The following is a 20,732-nucleotide window of genomic DNA, read 5'->3' as shown; positions in this document are numbered from 1 at the left end:
AGGTCATTGCAAAGGTGTGGGGGTGGAGTAATTAAACCAAAATAGTCCCAGTACGATCCTTAAACAATCCCGAAGCGATTTCAAAACATTCACGAATTGATATCTCAAATTTTTCCGAGATAAACCGAAGAAAGTCCTGAAGTCGTGCCAAAATAGTTCCCAAATTATACGTAAACAATCACGAAATGATCTTCGAATGGTACCGAAATAATCCTGAAAACAATTTCGGATATATATTATAAACAACACAAATTAAAATGAAAAGAATACCAAAATGTTCCGGACATAGCCTGGAAATAATTTCTATAATACCTGATTTTTCCCGAATTGGTTCGAAGAGAGTTACAAATTGATGCCGATATAACCCGACCATAATCCCGAAATAGCGCCGACTTGATTTCTAAAGCAATTCTAAAACAAAATCTAAAATACCTGCGAAAGTGTCCGGGTTTGGTTCCGAAATGATCAATAAATATTGGAACTACAGATTGTTCTCTAACATTGTCCTGAAATGGTCCTGAAGTGATCGGCTATACCATTAATACTGGAATTGTATCGAAACGCAATGCTGCCTAAGATATCATTACAAAAGTTTTAAAATACTTTCCGAAACGATTCCGGCGATAATCCTAAAACTATCTTCGAATAGTTCCAAAATGAGCTCGATATTTCTAAAATAATAAACCCGAATTGGTCCCGATGTTATCCTGAAATAGCCCCCATGAGCCCCGAGTGTTTTTCTCCAATTTCAATTATACAGCTCAAATTTCATTATGTTGAATCTTGCACGAAAAATTGTTGGAGTAGATTAAATAGATTTAGATTAATGATGATTTAAAAAAACCATCTGCTCCATATTTTAAACAAGTTGTTATGTAATACCGATTTCATACAGAGACTTGAGAATGATTAGTCAAGTTCTCAATATACTAAAGCCCTTATTGATCTCAATCTTTCATACAAATTACAAATTCTTAATTATCTCATTATTCCTTAGGCATTCAACCTAATGGAGTTGGAAACCTAGTCGGTTTTGCTTAGTGCTGGGCATTTTATTGGCAATATAACAAAACTATTTTCAATAATATATAAAAAAAAGAGAATCCCCCAGAAATAAGCAAATTTTTATTTTTGTAGCATTTAAAGCCATAGGTAATAGGAGCTATTAAAAAAAGGGCACATTATGAATGGGTTCGCATGCGTTTTATTTTGATTGTCTTTAAAGTCATAGAGGAAACAGCAGCTATCCATTTTAACTATATTTTGTAATAAAATAATTTTAAAAAAAATTTTAAGTTAAACGGTTTTATAGCAAACAATACTTAAATGAAGTAATAATACTAAAAGCTAGAAAATAATTAGGTAGGTCCTAGGTACTAGTCATCACACTCCTCATCAATCTAGGGCGTTGATCAGACAATTAAATGGAAGCGTTGGGCGCGTGAAATTTCTAAAAATGTGAGGCGTAACATAACCTTATTAAGGTTCGGTTGGTCTTATATATGACTGTCAATAGAAATTTGACGTGTCCAACGGTTTTATTTAATTGCCTATTATTTCTCATTCTATTTAGTTCATTTAGTGACTCATTATTACAAGGACTCTTTCCTGACACTTTGTTACAATCTAAGTCCTCAATATATAATCCTTCCAAAGACTTTACTCGACTCAGCGCCACGTATGCTTGTCCCTCCTCGAACTACAAAATATTTTGATATCACTTTTACCGGAGTGTATGTAATATTTGTTCCAAATATGAGCCAAATCGGACATCATAGGTTGCTTTCTATTCATGTAAGTATTATGTGTTCCAAATATGGACCAAATCGGATCACAAATACGATTTATTTTAATATCTCGATCCTTGCGCCACCTAGCGGCGATTTTTTTCATAGATCGCTTTCTATTCATGTATGTATTATGTGTTCCAAATACGAACCAAATCGGACCACAAATACGAATTTTTGAAATATTTCGACCCATGCGCCACCTATCGGAGTTTTTTTCTTTCTTATTATTGCATTGTCATCGGGTTCTGAACTACATTCCCAGTTTCAAGCTTGTAGCTTATCGGGAAGTTACTTAAATTTCAATAACAAAATTCGTTCACAATGGCCGTGCGGCCGGACTAAATAAAAAAACCGTTTAATAATATAAATGTAGTTTAAAAAAACTAAAAAACACGCAAATATCGAGCTGTTTTAGTACCTACAATCCACTTAGATATTTGCTGTTGATAGCATCGTAGCACAGAGGTTCGTGTCTCCGCTATTAAGCACAACTCGTTTTGCCGCTAATTGCCGCTAGATGGGTCTAACTCTCCTTTGTGCGTCTAGGCAAGAGAGTCCCAAACAAGCGTTATAAAGTGAAGCTAATACAAGCGTGTTAATAAGGATAATGGGAATCTGTTCTCAAATAATTGCATTGTCATCGGTGCCTGATACGTATGCAAAGTTTCAAACTAATCGACTTCTAGAAACCGGTGAAAATTAAGCTCAAAGATTCCGTTACATACAAACATGGATACATGTTCGCTTAATGAAGCAAGGGGCCAAGGGGTGAAAAGGAATGCTTAATTATTTCATTAAGGAAATTGTGATTCCATCCAGTTTCTGTGTGAAATTGGTACAATATGATACGAAAACCGTTGTTGTTGTAACTGCAAATAACACTCCACGAATATTTAGTGGAGTTTTGCAGATGTACGCTGTTGTATTAGGCCGACTGCCGCGGGAACTATTTTTTTCTATTCCTCGAGCATTCGAGTCTGCGGAATATTCTAAGCTCTTTATCCCGCGCGAGTTTAAAAAATAGCTTCATAGTTACGATTTCAATTTTAAAAACACCAATTTTATAAGTATTTCAAAAATATTCAACAACCTATTCACAAATTCTATTTTAAATGCCCGGTATGTGGTCCTGTCCGCAGCGGCCGCCGTAGTGTGATGGTAGCGTGCTCCGTCTACCACACTGAAGATCCTGGGTTCACGCCCCGGGCAAAGCAACACCAAAATTTTAGAAACAAGTTTTTTCAATTAGAAGAAAATGTGCCTAAGCGGGGTCGCCCCTCGGCAGTGTTTGGCAAGCACTCCGAGTGTATTTCTGCCATGAAAAGGCTCTCAGTGAAAACTCCTCTGCCTTGCAGATGACGTTCGGAGTCGGCATAAAACAAGTAGGTCCCGTCATGCTAATTTGGAGGAAAATTAAAAAAAAGGAGCACGACGCAAATTGAAAGAGAAGCTTGGTCTTAAATCTCTTCGGAGGTTATCGCGTCTTTCACTTTTTTTTATATATATGGACCTGTTATTTTTGTATGGCCTTCTGCTTCATACATTTTACATATCTTCATGCAAAAAACGCTTTTTACGAGCTGACTTGGAAAGGTATGAAATTTTTAAGATATTCGTTTAAATTATTTAATCAACGAAGATTTTTTCTTTCCTTCATAATTCACAACCGGCTCATGGAGTATTCTTATGATATGGTTTATGCTCATTATACCAAATCGGCGGGTTTTTCACAGCGAAACGATTCTACTGAACCTAGCAAATACCCAAAGGCCACAACTCGCCCAACATGCATTAATTCTAAGATCTATGAGAAGTTTCAAACATCCGTCAAGCTCTCCCCTTCTCACCGTTTTACGTCAAGCATATAAATTAAAATTATAAAATAACCTAAATACTAAAAATATAAGAAATAAATCCGACTAAACTCGCCCTCCAAATATTCAATGCTAAGAAATAGCTCACTTGAAGAAACAGTAAAATCGGATATCTTTATAACTTTTCCTAATTTTACAGCTTTAAACTGCATAACAGTCTAAAACGGAATACATACAATATATTTATATACAAAGGAATTCTAAATATGGTGTAGCGAAATAAAAATGTATAAATAGCTGTAATTATGGCTATATAACATTAATTAAGAACCAATCAAAATACGATTGACTTAAAACTGTTCTAACACTCTCAATAACTACCCTTAGTCAAATTGCATTAATTTCTGTAATTTTTCAATACTACTTAATTGCCGCATTTACAACCCAAAATTTTCCTAAATCTTAATTTACAACGTACTTTGTTTAGTTTTTTTTTTTATTGCCGCCCGCTCTTTTTGGCTATGAAACCAAAATAACTTAAATATCATGATATTGACCACCTGAAAATCATCGTCAAAACGTCAAAACATGTTGCCGTAATTTAAAATTCATAAACAACAACTAACATTTAAAGCATTTAATTGTTTTAGTGTTTTACACTTGCTGACCAGTAGCGGCATACAACTTGTCTGATCTGTGCAAAATTTGTCTATTTAACCATTTTCGATTAGCTCAAATTTACTAATCGTTTGCTGAAGGTCCCTGGCCGAGCTAGGCCAGGCCAATATGGGAAATGAGAACAAGTTTATGTATGGCCATTGCCGCCGCTGTCTCCACTAGCACCACCACGAACTGCCGGTAGTCGCCTGCCATAAATTAGACTACTAGCGGTTGCGCTAATCGTAGTGGCAAATAGCCGCCATTCGCCTTCAAAACGTGTGGCCATAAGTGGGTTCGTTTGGAATAATTGCGCTCATTTTTTTCATTGCCCTGGTGGTGCATTGGCGCTGCTGCAAAAAATTTTATTGCAGCCTGTGCACAAATCGAGTATGCACCAGAAAAACGGGTTCGTTTTCGGCTTCGCTTCCAAATTGCTGATTTTGATGTAATATGAAAAATAAAACTGATTGTCATGTTCATGCGATACCGGCACATTACGAAATTCGGCAATGCATTCGGTAAAGAAGGTTGTGTAGTATAACAAGCTAAGGAACGCAAGAAAAGTTGAACACCTTGTGACCACATTGAAACGATTGGTATTAGGTAATTTAAATTAGTGTGTTACAAGGATTTCTTTTTTAGCAAGTAGTTTTATTAAATTCAGGAGCTTTAAAAACTCAACAAAGCAGGTACTACAAAAATGTAAATGAATTTCGATTGCGAATTGGCACTGTAAAGAGGACGAATGTGACTTCGTTTCGAATATTATCTATAGCGTATTTTCATCGGCTTTTAATAGATTTTTTATCAGCTTGTTATCGACAGTTGTATTAGTATCTGTTTTATAGTAAACCAATGAGTCGTCCTTAACGAATCGATACCACGCCGATAACAAACTGATAGCACTCCGATAAGAAATCAAAAACTTTGCGATAAAATTCCATAACTTTTCGACAACATTTTGATAGCAAATCGATAGTGTTTCGATAACAAACCGATAACAAATCGATAATACGCTTATAAAAAATGATAACACCCGATACAAAATCGATAACTTTTTGGTCAAAAATCTACACATTTTTGATAGCATATCGATAACTTTCGATAAATAACCGATACATGCTCGACAACTTTTTGGAAACAACCCGCGATAATATAAAAAAAAAATAAATAAAAAAATTTTCAAGATTAAATCGATTATTTTTTGAGAACAAATCGGTAACTTTTCGTTGGTAATTCGATAGCGCTAATTGCAAAATAGTGAAACTGTGAGAATAAAGGGAAAAATTTCGCTAAAAAATCGATAAATTTTTTATAACATATCGATAATCTTTCGATAAATAACAAGTGAAGTTTTGATAATAAGTCGATACCTTTTCCATAAATTTTCGATTTTTTGATAACATTTCCATAACTTTTCGATAAATAATCGAAATTGATAACTCGTTGAGAAAGGTGATAGCTATCGAAAGCTTTTGTTATCGAAAACAAATATTTCAACACTTCGATAACAAGTCAATAACATTTATATATCTCGTCGTTAACTACCCTATACAAACCTTTCTTCTTCTTCCTTGCGACTACACTTACGTTTACATTCTGCGCACCCCCGTAAAGCATACATACATCATACTTATACAGCCTTCTACACTTACATTATATATTTCTTATGTATCAAAGTATTTAGAACGGCTACGCTTACGCTTGCGGTTATATTCTGCCAGATCAGCAGACTTTCCATTGCCAGCGATTCCCTTGCGACCAATAATATAGATAACGAATATATGTACATAAGGTTTAACTAGATTTCGCTATTTCTAGTTTTGAACCATCGTGCCATCACGGTGAGTGAACTTTCTGTAAGCCGATGAGGTTATAGTTCTACAGGAGGGCTTCTAACCACAGCATGGATCCATACATCAGCGCTGGATGTTCTACTGCCTCGAAACCACATTTCTTATCGCCCATCGATGTATAAGCGTAAAAATCAATACAGGGTTTTCATACACGAGCCTCGATACACACTCCCCAATTCAGTTTGAAATAAGCTGTTAGTTTCAGATACTGGTTGATGTTACGCTAGGTTCAACTAGCCGGTCAATAAAGATCTCAGTTAGACTGAAGGTGTCTTTACTATTATATAGTGTTACCAGAATTGGTTACCCTTACTAGGGAAACGTGAGTCACTCTAGCTCAACTTCGATCTGGATACTGTAACAGGTTAAACTCTTACCTATCCAGAATCAACCCCGATATACAAAACATATGTCCTGCTTGTAACGTGTCCCCACATGACACCAACCATCTCTTTAACTGCATTTTGGAACCAACGCCTATAACACCCCTCTCATTATGGTCCACCCCTGTTGAAACAGCAAGTTTCCTCGGACTCCCGTAAGGGACATTGATGACAATTTGTGATCGGTCGCACCTATTGGATGGGGCGAAGCACTGCTATAACAACAACAACAACCAGAATTGGTTTAATGACCAAACGGAAACCCCTCAATTAAGTACCAGAACTTACGGTGATTCATAAGAATTGTTTTTCTTTTGATGCTTTATTAATTCTTAGATTTTGCAAATTTATGACATTTTCTTTTCTGAAAATAATGTCGCCCTGTTGATTATTCCCAGTGTCTAGTAAGTTGGTTTTGCTTTTACAAAAAAGATCTCAGTGGATAAGTAAATGTGTACCATTACCTATAAATTCAGCCTTTCCCCAGAGCGCCAGGTATCCTTCTTCAAAAGTAAGAGCTTAGGAGTGCAACATGAGGGTAAAATTTTTTTTTTTTTTCAGAAAAGATAAAAACCCAACTTATAATACCTAATTTAAATAAATAAATAAATAAATGTAAGGCGCGATAACCTCCGAAGAGATCTAAGGCCGAGCTTCTCTTCCAATTTGCGTCGTGCTCCTCTTGATTTTTCCCTACAAATTGGCCGGACGGGACCTACATGTTTTTATGCCGACTCCGAACGGCATCTGCAAGGCAGATGAGTTTTCACTGAGAGCTTTTCATGGCAGAAATACAATCGAAGCGCTTGCCAGACACTGCCGAGGGGTGACCCCGCTTAGAAAAATTTTCTTCTAATTGAAAAATCTTATTTCTAAAATTTTGATGTTGCTTTGCCCGGGAGTTGAACCCAGGGAATACGGTGTGATAGGCGGAGCACGCTACCATCACACCACGGTGGCCACCTAATTTAATTCAGTCAAATTGACCACTCTGCAACGTTGGTATTTCCAACAAAATTTTTTATTTGATTCCGTGTTTGGCGCAGCTTTCGCTTTTACTATTTTTCAGCCTTCAAAAATCTATTAAAACCACTTACCCTTGATGAAAGGCCAAAAATATTTGCACATAAATATCCTTGATTAGTTAAATAAATTTACAAATAAAATCTGCGTACCTTTTTATGATTCCACAGCGCATTCACGCTTGGCTTGCCTCGCCGAAAATCTGATTGATCGATGACATCGTCATGCACCAAACTCGCAGAGTGGACCATTTCGGAGAATAACGCAATGAATCTTTGTTTGTGTAATAAATTGCTAAAGAAAAAACACACAAAAAGACATACAAAAAGAAGAAACAAACATACAATATAAAATGGGTAGCAGTGGCAGCTGGCAAATAGCAAAGATCTGAATGAAATAATTTCCGTTTAATTAGCACCGTTAAGCCTAGATTAAACAAAAAAGCGAAATCGCATAATAAATTCCTAAAAAAAAAATGCAAAAAAATCAATATTTATACAAAAGCGCAAAAACAGAGGCAATAGAAAATCAGCTAGTGGTGGCTTTGTGGTCGCTGCGTAACCTTTAGAAAGCGCCTTCAATAAACTCTATATTATAGCCGGATTTATTGGTCGTTACGCATTTGCGCAATATTGCAAACATTTTGTGTACATATGTATGTGTGTACCGTTGTACCGTTGTAATTGCATGCTAGATAACAAGAAAAAACCGAAAAACTTTGCCAGTCATGGGCATTTACAATAGACGTCACATCACTCATACACCCCACGCGCCCATTTAAAGCTTATTTTTAAAGCTCGCAGGTGTATTCATTAGGGTGGGCAGAAAAATTCAAATATTTTTTCTTGACTAAGACAGAGGTAAATTTATTGCTTCAATTATTAACTCCCTTTATCCCGCGACTCCGTTAACATAAACAAAACCAATTTAAAATTCCATTAAATTAAAAGGTTAGACTTTGATTTTGTGAATGACCACTTTTCGGAAATTGTCTGGATTTCGATCTATGTACATATATAAAATATAAATACCAAGAAATATTGATTTGGGTCAACTCAGAACTATCAAAACTTAAAAAAAATTCAGGATGGGGAAGGGAGTGGTATGTGAGTGGCAGGGTTAAACGATCCGCCAGTGGTCCCAAGATCTAACTGTCCCAAATTAGTCGCAAATGGTAGCAATGACAAAAGGATGTCTTCTTCAGCGTCTGAATAGGCCTAAAATAACATAGAAATCACCGAAACGGTTTCGAAGTAGTTCCGACATGTACTTTGAAACAATCCTAAAAGCAATCCTCAAATTGTACCGAAGTTATTGCGCATACTATAAAATTTTGCGAAAGCAATCCCGAAAAAATCTCTAAATGACCCTAGAACAATCCCGAAATTATCCTGAAAACTACTTATAAATGCTCTAGGTAGTACCGAAATGACCTGGAAACAGTTTCGAAATGAGTTTTAAGTAGACGGATATAGTCTGTATGATCAAATTTTGATATATACAGAAATACAGTCCAAAAATAGTACCGAAATGATATTTAAAGCAATTATGAAAAGCTCGAAAACAGTTCCGATAAGGTCCTTTAAACAACCTCGAAAAGTTCTCGAAACAGTCGCAAGATGAATTTCAAATATATATTTTATAAATAGTCTCGACATGTACGGAAGATAATCCCGAAATGTTCTGGAGTCTCTTGAATGTTCCGGAGATAGTCTCGAATTGACGCCTATATAGCCCCGAAGTGGTCCCGAAATTGTCTAAATACCGAAATAATCCTGAAGACATGCTCTGAATCACTGAATCTGAATCAAAAACTGCGCCGATGTCTCGGATCCAATATTATCCGATGATAGTTTCAAAATAATCCCAAAATAAAAAAAAACATGGTTTTGAAAGAGATCGGAAATTATACCGAAATATAAACCCAGTAACCCGAAAACAGCCCAAATCTATCACAATATACTCGCGAAACGATGCCGAAACAGTCTTGAAGAGACGAGCAATCCCGAAATAATCTCAAAATAATCTCGCAATGTGCGGAAGATAGTCTCGAAATGGTCTCGAATATTTAAAAAATGCTCTGGAGATAGTCTCCAAGTGAACGCGAACAAGTAGCGAAGAGGTCCCAAATTTTCTCAATCCCGAAATGACTCATAAAATAGACCCAAAATCACAAGTTTTCTGTGGTCCGCTCAACAAATTTAAATTTTTTTGGCCCACCCTAGTTTGTATGTCTGTGCACGTGAATTTGCATATGAGCACGGTTATCTTAGCACATACGTAACTGCCAATTCAATGCAAAAATGCAAGCGTAATGTACAATTTAAATTTAGATTTTTGAATCAACAGAGCAACAGCAACAAAAAGGGAAAAACAAATGCCAAATTATTATTAGCGCCTCGTGCTATCGAGCTACAGCTTTTCACTTTCTAGTTTTTTGTTTGCATAACATATTTTCAATTATTATTTTGATTTTTTGTTTATGCTTCTTAAATAAATTTAATTATATGAAGATATATTTAATTTGTTGCACACCACTGCGTTAACTCGCAAATAGATTTTGTTAACGCTTACCTTGATTCCTTATTTAAATGATAGTTTATCGCTCTGGCCATTAGCATTGTAACCATTGGCCGTAGCGCTTTGCCCTGGCCATCAAAATAATACGTGGCGATCTTATCGAGCTCATTTTGACACGTGCCCTGCCGCAGGAGCTGTGAAAAGAAAACAAATATGCACCAATATATGAAAACATCATACTAAAACTGTACTTTAAATATGTATTAAGTACTTTTGAAAAATGTTGTTACTAAAAACATTAGGAACAATCCAGAGATTGGGAAAATTTTTATAATTAAATATAAACTATTTTGGTGTTAACGTTTTCAAGGTTACATGGCACACGCGCGAATAATTAATTCCGAAATTCACTCATGTAATTGAGCTCTTAACAATCTTTTTCTTTTATTTTGAAAAAAAAATAAAATAAATAAATAAATTAGTTATAGTAAAAAAACTATTCCCACGTCATTTCGGACTCATCAAAGAGTTGATTTAAAAAGCCAACAAATCATTCATCTAAATGCTGTCAACGTTTTAAAACTCGTTTGTATGCTGTTGACACTTGCGTATTTATGTATGTATGAATGTACATGTATGTGTAATACAGGTGCATATGTACTTAAATTTTTATCAGATGTTTCCTTCTTGCATAAATCAAGTGTTGATTTTATAGGGCGGAGATTACTTTAAGCTTAATAACCCATTTTGTTGTATTCTTTTTGGGAACAGAACGCTAAAAAATAAACTGTAAAAAGTTAAATTAATCACTTCAGCTTTTTTGTAGTTAAAGAAATCCTCAAAAGAAAAAAAAAGACCTGCAGAACTAAGCAACAATTTTTTTTTTATTTCAAAATGAGAAATTAAAAAAAAAAACTGAAATCTTTTCAATATTTCTTGAGTAGCTGAAAACAGAGCTGGAAAAAAGTTATGCACATATCCGAAACAAAATTATTTTTAATTTTAATTAAAAAAAAGTTATTAAAATACTTCCACGTGGTTTTTCAATAGTTTTAGAGCTTTTGAAAGGATGGTAAGAAAGTTTGTCAAAATTACTTCATTTTTTATATTTCTCTAAAAAACCGAAAAAAATTAAAAAAATAAGTTATAAAAAAGCTGCTCAGAACTACTTTTTTTGCAAAAATGGAAAGAAACTGCTTTTTTTTATTCATAAAATTAATAAATCAAAAAAAAAATATCTTCGTCTTTAAAGTTATGGCAAATTCTTATATTTTTAAAAGCAGAACAAAAATAGTTAAATTTTGAAAAAAATTTAAAACCTGTTCTGAATATCCTTGCAGCGCCATATAATAAGGGGAAAAGATACTGCAAAATTCCAAAAAATATTTCAATTTTTTTCCAAATGTAAACAAAAAATTTACAAATTAAAACCAAAATAACAAAAAATATTAAAAATTGTTAGAAGTCACTTTTCAATAGTTGCAGAGCTATTGAAAAGGTGGAAGGGAAAATTGTTGAAATTCCCCTATTTTCATACTATTCCAAAAAAATTTTAAACTCAACGTTTGAAAAAAGTTAACATAGAAGAATATTTTTTTTTTTTTGCAAAAAGACGTAAAAAAGCTTAAAAAAAATAAAAGGGGAATCTGAGGCGCGCTTCAGTACCAGCTGATAAGTGGAAAAAATTCCGCAAATTTAACAAAAATGTTTCCAATTTTTCCAGAGATATGAATACAAATAAAAAAAAAATCAAAAACCCCTTCTTAATAGCTTGTAAAAACTTCTAGGATTGTTGAAAAATAGAAACAAAATTTTCTGAAACAACGCGAAAATTTTATCAAAAAATAAAAATAAAAAGGTAAAAATTTTATAGCTTTCTAAACATCAAGAAATTGAAAAAAAAATTAAGATTTTCGATAAGTATAATGCAAAATGCATAATGAAAAATGCATAATTTAGGGAATTTTCTAAAAAGATTAAAAACAAAGAAAAACTTTAAGTTTTCAATGGATCTAGATTTTTTTAGCCTTCGGAAAGTCAAAAAAAAAAAAGGACGTGTGGCACTCGGGGACTGCCGCGGTAAAGCCATTGCATATTATCAACTTATGCAATTATAATATTTATGCAACATTTTGTTTTCTTTGATATTAATTCAAGTTAACCTTTTTAAGCGTGGTGACCGATAAGAAAACAAATTTTTTACTTTTATCGAATAAATGAGAAGTTAATATTTAACTTTCACTTTAACTTTAACTTTATTTTTAACTTTAACTTTAACTTTAACCTTAAATTTAACTTTAACCTTAACTCTAACTTTAACTTTCACTTTAACTTTAACTTTAACTTTGACTTTATTTTTAACTTTAACTTTCGCTTTAACTTTAACATTCACTTTAACTTTAACTTTAACTTTATGATCCGGGGTAGGCGTGAGCTTAGCACCTGCTAACAAACCAACCTAATATAAACGCACGCAAGTAATTTTCTGTCAAAAATGTGTCATGCACATACAACTTGTATGAGAGCAACTCAAATGGAATTTGCTGCGTGAAAACCTAACTCGATTTCCAATTTTTGTTCTGCGTGACATTTAGATTTGACGTTTGCACACATGCTTTACATTGTCGCAACGCATGCTTATTTGGGTTAGGGCAAAAAACGCCGGTTGTTTGCGTGCCGTTTTATTAGTTTGGCTTGTAAGCGACCATATATGTATACAACATGGCGTAACGATACAAGGTGGCAGCACGGGACAGCTGATTATAAACTTTTTTATTTGATTTGATACATCAACTTTCGTCGCAGTACGATTTTGACATTTGTCCATCGAATTTACAAAAACAAAATACACGGAACTTTTATCTACGTTTGCAGCCACCTTGTATCGTTCCGTCATGGTATACGATAAGCGATAGTACAATGGCTACTTCGTGAAAATTAACGACAGCTCTTTTAGTTTGATTTCGATGGTCGTACGGTGAGGAAGTGTCGCACGCGCGCTTAAAACAGAGAACCAAAGAGTGCGTGTGACACATGTTCACCGTTCAAGCATTGAAAACTAAATAAATAATTGATTTTGCTTTCGTGCTCGCTACGCGTTCGTGTTTACTAACACATTCTCAATTTGGTAACCGTGTAAATGTAGTGGTGCCCACCACTGTTTATGATAGAGATCCAATTTTATGTATTTGGCCTGTTGCTAACCTTTACGAACCTTTTCGAACCTTTTCGAGCCTTTTCGGATCTTTTTTGACAAATATCCGTTACGGTTTTTTTTGATTTAGTCGCCAAGCCCGCGATAAAATCTATGCAATAGCTTAAAATAAATTATACAAGGTTCGAAACGAGCTCAAGGCCAGAAGAATAATTTTTTGTAATGATTGTTGTTTTTTTAATTTTTCTATAATTGAAAATTTTTAATTTGTTTTTGGAATAGTAAGTAGAAAATTTTTCAGACAACCTGCCATAGCTGCGCAGATAGATCCATTTCGAAGGGTGCTAAGCCTTCATCATCCGTACGCTTTAGGCACGTTGCGCTAACCATTTAGCTATACAGCGGTGGTTTGTTTGACTGACAAATTGCTACTTCTATTCCTTCTTACCAACTATATTTATTCAGCGTTGCGCCATCTGTTGCAAGACACTGATAATGTTGGATTTGTTTATTGTCAATTACTTTGTTTGACATTTTCCCAAGTGCTCATAGTTTATTAACAATTGTTTTTGTTTTACAAAAAATTTTGTTTACAAAAAATTATTGTTCTGGCCTTGAGCTCGTTTCGAACCTTGAATACTTTATCAATACCCCGATAAAACAAAAACAATTGAAAATAAATTATAATATTTCAGTAGTTCTACAGTTCCTGAAAGGGGAAAAAATTTATGCATAATGTAAATAAATTTTCAGTTTTTCAAAATTCCGAAAGCTAAATAAATTAAAATGTTTTTAATAGGTTTTAACTTAACAATAGCCGTGTTTTGTTACATGTATATACATCTACATTTTCGGGTAAAAAACACGCTTATCGTAACTTAGATAATGTTTAGGAGACTCGTCTCGGCAATTATTGGAGACTCGCGGCAGTGGTTAAATTACTTGCTACAAAACGGGTTGTGTGTAATAGCGGAGACACGCGCATAGCTGAATCGGTTGCGATGAATCGTGGACCCACACACTTTTCGGTCATATAATTTGAGAATATTGTAGAGATAAAATGGAGAGACACATTTCAGTTGCAACTGAATATAATGCATACTGAAATTAAAATTTTTTGCGCAACGATTTCGTAAGTGCAGATAAAGTTATGCGCTTAGCAGGCAATATAAAGTTTAAGTGCATATTTATATACATGTAAAAAAAAGAGCTAATAATTTTATATTTTTCCAAGTATTCGAGCAATTTTAAAATTAAAAATATTAAATAAATATTTTTTACTAAAGGTGTAAAAGTTCTTCGCATAGTTACAAAAACAAAGATATTTACTTATTTTCGTACAATAAAAACAACATCTTATGTAATTTATTAATTTCATGCTTGCTTTGTTCCTAAATCGTTGCAGGCTTCGACTTTTATGGTAAAATTATGCATGAAGAACAGTTTAACCTTTTATAGATGTAATTTTGAACAAATTAGTATGTATTTATGTGTTTTACTTACGTCTCTCACGTCATCATAAAAATATTTCAAATCATCATCAAGTATTATGTAAGGATCAATTTGTATTTCTCGCACCGGCCCAGCTGGCTGTTGTGTATGCACTGAACTGTATTGACGGCAATTTCTTGTTGTTATTGTAGAATTAGGACTTTTATTTATTTTGATGCTATTTGTCGCTGTCGCATTACTGCTGCTGCTGCAAGCTGTGTTTGTGTGTTGCTGAAATCAAAAAAAGGAAAACAACAAGTAAATTAAAAAAATCTTTAGATAATATGGGGAGTGTTAACAAACATAACAACCAATGTCATTAAGTTTCATAATTACTCAAATTAACCGCAAAGTTGAAAAGGTTTTCAAATGTTTCCACTTTTCTAATTTGACAAAATTGCGGGACGCCAAGCCTAAAAGTTGGTGCGCATACAAAAAAACCAATCGCAGATTCAAAACAACAAACGTGAAACTTTCGTCTACACAAATATCTTCATTTGTCGGCAGCTGTTTAGACCAAACACTTACTCACAAATTACGACAATTTCAAAACACTTAATAAAGCATGCATGCAAACAAAAACAAAAAAATCGACAAACTCAGTTAAGGTTGGCCTAAAAGCATGCTTTTGTCATAGTTTTGTGTTGTTGTTGTGGGGTTTTGGCAGTTCAAATGAAGTAACAATTTATGAGAAGCACACGAGTACTAAACAAATTTGATGACATCGTTTTTGACAGTAAATTATTGACAAATTAGAAATATTAGTGTGTCGTGGCAATGGGGTTAATAAGTGGAAAATTGTACCGAAACCAGCGTCATATGCACATGTGCCATCTACCGCCGACGCAGGTGGATCAGCAATTCGACCCAACTTCCTTTTGCAGTGAAGCAACTGAGCGTAGGATGGGTAATGGGAGAACTGTGTGAAGAGGAGGTGATACGCTCACAGACGCTTAAACTGCTCTACGCTTGGGACCCTAGCTAATAGAAAATGTTGGAGTGAATATGAGTGTATTCGCTTGTATGTAAGGTGAAACGACCTTGAAAATATGAAGCATGATAATCACAGATCACCCTGTTTCTTAGTAATAGTTGCTGTGATATTTCTTCACTCTTTCTCTTGCTGTCTCATTGTCTCGCATGCGTACACGGTTAAATGTCTATTGGGGTAATGAAGTATGAGTTGCGTAAATTACGCGTGATGCATAGTTACAAAATAATTATACTAAAGCCAGAAGCTATGAATAACTATAAGTCTGCCCATTCCGATTCCGGAGCCAATAATATACTGTAAATTACAAAAACTATGATGCCGAGATTGTATATATAAATATCAAATTCTGTGTGTGTGTGTGTATGTTCGCTATGGAAATGTTTTTCCCACACATCAATCATCACCAAATTTTCGCTATAGGTTCCTCCGATCAATAGGAAGGTTTTAGGCTAAAAAGAGTTTCGATATTTAAAAGGGGCGGTGCCACGTCATACAAATGAAATATTTGGTACCGCATAACTCTGAAGGAATACAGGCCAGAACATTGAAATTCAGTAAGGAGTTATATGAGGTCAATCCCTAACACCACCAATAAAATGTGGAATTGGGAAAAAGAGGGCGTGGCACCTCCCATACAAATGGAATATATCATACTGCATATCCCTGGATGTGGTAATGACAGGATAATGAAAATTGGTAAGGAGCTATATGACGTTGAGCCCTAACACATCCAGTAAAATGTGGAATTGTGAAAAAAGGGGCGTGGCACATTCCCAACATATGGGATTTTTCAGAACTATGGCTCCGTAAAAATTTAGGTTATTTCAACACCTAAAGTTTGACTTCATTGTTGAGTTTGGCTGTTATTCCTTTTGGACCTTTAGTCATGTGCCGCCGTTTTTTTTTTTTTTTTTTTGCTATGCAAACGAGCAATCTTAGCCCCTAAAATGATCATGAATATAAAATCAATGATCGCATTCAAAACCAAATTCCTGGTGAAGTGACGAAATATAAATCGATCGACACAGTTACAGATGAAGATCAAATTGTGAATTATCCAATTGAATTTCTAAACTCTTTAGAACCACCTGGAATGCCTGCGCATATATTAACTTTGAAAATTGGCTGACCAATCATTCTTCTTCGGAATTTAGACCCACCAAAATTGTGCAGTGGAACCCGACTTTGCATTAAGAAATTATCTAAGCAACAATCATCAGCGGTAAAAGCAAAGGTGAAGATGTGCTCATACCACGGATACCAATGATTCCTACAGATTTGCCATTCAATTTTAAGCTCTTACAGTTTCCTGTCGCCTTGCTTTTACAATTACAATCAACAAAGCACAAGGATAATCGCTTACTGTTGCAGGATTTTCCCATGGCCAGCTATATGTTGCTTGCTCTAGAGTTGGAAAGCCAAAAAATTTGTTTATCTTTGCACCGAACGAAAAAACCAAAAATATTGTGTACCCACGGGCATTACAATAGATACAATAACAAAATGTTTTAAACGAAAATTTCACCAAATATGCGTACAAAATTCAATTCAATTTACAGAAGAATGAACTAGATTATTAACAAACAAAACAGACACAAGTAAGGAAGGTTAAGTTCGGGTGTAACCGAACATTACATACTCAGTTGAGAGCTATGGTGACAACATAAGGGAAAATAACCATGTAGGAAAATGAACCGATGGAAACCCTGGAATGTGTTTGTATAACATGTGTATCAAATGAAAGGCATTAGAGAGTATTTTATGAGGGAGTGGGCCATAGTTGTATAGGTGAACGCCATTTAGGGATGTCGCCATAAAGGTGGATCAGGGTTGACTCTAGAATTTGCTTGTACGATATGGGTATCAAATGAAAGGTGTTAATGAGTATTTTAAAAGGGAGTAATCCTTAGTTCCATATGTGGACGCCGTTTCGAGATATTGCCATAAAGGTGGACTAGGGGTGACCCTAGAATTTGTTTGTACGATATGGGTATCAAATTAAAGGTATTAATGAGGGTTTTAAAAGGGAGTGGTGGTAGTTGTATAGGTGGTCGCCTTTTCGATATATCGTCATAAAGGTGGACCAGGGGTGACTCTAGAATATGTCTGCACGATATGGGTATTAAATGAAAGGTGTTAATGAGTATTTTAAAAGGGAGTGGTGGTAGTTGTATATGTGAAGGCGTTTTCCAGATATCGACCGAAATGTGGACCAGTGTGACCCAGAACATCATCTGTTGGATACCGCTAATTTATTTATATATATAATACCACGAACAGTATTCCTGCCAAGATTTCAAGGGTTTTTTATTTCGCCCTGCAGAAATTTTTCATTTCATTCTACTTAATATGGTAGGTATCACACCCATTTTACAAAGTTTTTTTCTAAAGTTATATTTTGCGTCAATAAACCAATCCAAATACCATGTTTCATACCTTTTGTCGTGTCTGGTATAGAATTATGGCATTTTTTTCGTTTTTGGTAATTTTCGATATCAAAAAGTGGGCGTGGTCATAGTCGGATTTCGGCCATTTTTTATACCAATACAAAGTGAGTTCAGATAAATACGTGAACTGAGTTTAGTAAAGATATATCGATTTTTGCTCAAGTTATCGTGTTAACGGTCGAGCGGAAGGACAGATGGTCGACTGTGTATAAAAACTGGGCGTGGCTTCAACCGATTTCGCCCTTTTTCACAAAATAAGTTATTGTCCCAGAATCTAAGCCCCTACCAAATTCCACAAGGATTGGTAAATTTTTGTTGGACTTATGGCATTAAAAGTATCCTAGACAAATTAAATGAAAGAGGGCGGAGCCACGCCCATTTTGAAATTTTCTTTTATTTTTGCATTTTGTTGCACCATATGATTACGGAGTTGAATCTATACTGTAAAGATATTCAAGTTTTTGTTAGAATTTGACTTTAAAAAAATTTTGTTTTAAAAGTGGGCGTGTTCGTTATCCGATTTTGCTAATTTTTATTTAGCACACATATAGTAATAGGAGTAACGTTCCTGCCAAAATTCATCATGATATCTTCAACGACTGCCAAATTACAGCTTGCAAAAGTTTTAAATTACGTTCTTTTAAAAGTGAGCGGTGCCACGCCCATTGTCCAAAATTTTACTAATTTTCTATTCTGCGTCATCAGTTCACCTCACCTACCAAGTTCCATCGCTTTATCCGTCTTTGGTAATGAATTATCGCACTTTTTCGGTTTTTCGAAATTTTCGATATGAAAAAGTGGGCGTCCGATATTGTTCATTTTAAATAGCGATATGAGATGAGTGCTCAGGAACCTACATACCAAATTTCATTAAGATACCTCAAAATGTATTCAAGTTATCGTGTTAACGGACAGACGGACGGACGGACGGACATGGCTCAATCAAATTTTTTTTCGATCCTGATGATTTTGATATATGGAAGTCTATATCTATCTCGATTCCTTTATACCTGTACAACCAACCGTTATCCAATCAAAGTTAATATACTCTGTGACCTCTGCTCAACTGAGTATAATAATGCAACATTCATTCGATCTCGGGCGTTACAACGTGTGCCGGGTAAAGCTAGTATCGATATAATAGTTGAAATTATTTAACAATAACGACAACAATACCGAAATATACCAAGTATTGTCTCCAACTAGCTCTTTATTGATTTCTTAAACAACACCGAAATGATTTTGGTAAGAATCACGAAGATAGTACCGAAGTGGTACCGATATGTACCCGAAGAAAATTTCAAAATCGTATCGATACTAATTATGAATTGCTCTCCAACACAGAACCAAATCAAACCCCAAAAAAGCAATCCGAAATGCTCCGGAGATAGTTCCCCTATCATCCCAAAAAAGTTAAGAAATGATTTCGATGATAATCCAGATAGACCCGATCTATTTCCGAGAGCAATTCCAAACTGAATCTCAGGAGATGGCGCCCAAACGATCTGTAGGTAACCTCTTAATGAACCCAAGGCAGTTCCGAGTTGAATCGGAAAGCAAACCTAAAACATTCGCCTAGTTTTTATGGAGTTATTCAGAAATTTGTTTATTCGCGTTTCAAACTGCGCACGCTTTGCGCCACGTCCGTTCTTCCGTTAATACAAAAACTTGAGCAAAAATTAAAATACCCTTACGAAATAGACGCGGGTTTATTTGGACCCAGAAAAGATGTGTATTCAAAATGGGATTATATCCACATCTACTTTTTTGATATTGAAAATTTTCACGTTGATCTTTTACTTGATTGATTTATGACAGTTTTTTTTTTTTTTTTTCAAAAATTAATCTAATAAAGCTGCCAATAATAACTTTAAAAAAATAAGCTCATAATTTCTTTGGTATGGGAGTAAGCGATAAAAATTGGGAATGCAAATAATCTTTAAATCCTTTTTTATGAATTACTATTGCTTTGTTTTATTACGTTATTGAGGCTTCGGAGCGAATAGCCACGTCCAAAAAATCGAAGTCTTGAATTGTAAACAGAGATAACTTCGAAACGTATTGGCTAGCCACAGCCACTGAAAATAATAATTAGCGCATTCATTTAAAAATTCAGTTTAAAACTTATTATTTCTACGAACGAACGCAAATAAGTGGGATTGTGTGAGTCGTAAATCAACTGCCTTCCGTTTGATACCGCAAACGAATTTGCATGTCTGTCGTGTTGTTAATTTCGCCATAAATTGAGGACCTAAAGGAAGGGCAAGGGAAGGGCGTTTTTATGCTATCACAATTACATGGTGTTAGCTTTAAACATAAACCATGGCAAAAACAATGAGACAGTTAGGCAATATAATCGTTGTTGCAAGAAATGCGACACATTGTCTTGGTGAAATTTTTCGTATAATTTTTGAAGTTCTCCTGTCTTATGACTCTTTACGATACGCGTTTTTCTGAGTAGGGATGAAAATGGGTATGCGACCGTTATTCCAGAAGTTAATCACGTCAGCATAAGACAGACACACAGACGGGTCTCACTCATAAGCTATTATGCAAATTGTTTAAGGGAAAGAGAGCACAAATTTCAAACGATATTGTGA

General features: G+C 34.8%; 2 protein-coding genes across 4 annotated transcripts in view; both read right to left on the bottom strand.

Moving 5' to 3' along the window:
• LOC137238408 (membrane-bound alkaline phosphatase-like) overlaps positions 1-16,947 on the bottom strand; it is a 287,217-nt gene extending 270,270 nt beyond the window's left edge. Inside the window, exon 1 of the mRNA XM_067763332.1 lies at positions 16,941-16,947. The gene's annotated coding sequence lies outside the window, so the exon portion shown is untranslated. The remainder of the gene's footprint in view (positions 1-16,940) is intronic.
• qless (decaprenyl diphosphate synthase subunit 1 qless) overlaps positions 1-20,732 on the bottom strand; it is a 169,457-nt gene that overhangs the window by 41,064 nt on the left and 107,661 nt on the right. For all 3 annotated transcript variants that reach the window (XM_067763333.1, XM_067763335.1, XM_067763334.1), the window contains exons 2-4: positions 14,704-14,922; positions 10,101-10,240; positions 7,679-7,820 (exon numbers count right to left, since the gene is read on the bottom strand). In XM_067763333.1, the coding sequence (XP_067619434.1) occupies positions 7,679-7,820; positions 10,101-10,240; positions 14,704-14,922 (501 nt within the window). The remainder of the gene's footprint in view (positions 1-7,678; positions 7,821-10,100; positions 10,241-14,703; positions 14,923-20,732) is intronic.

The sequence above is a fragment of the Eurosta solidaginis genome, chromosome 1 (genome assembly GCF_040869045.1).
Source record: "Eurosta solidaginis isolate ZX-2024a chromosome 1, ASM4086904v1, whole genome shotgun sequence".
NCBI lineage: Eukaryota > Metazoa > Arthropoda > Insecta > Diptera > Tephritidae > Eurosta > Eurosta solidaginis.
The sequence above is the reverse complement of the archived record's forward strand: the minus strand, read 5'-3'. Positions and strand labels throughout refer to the sequence as shown.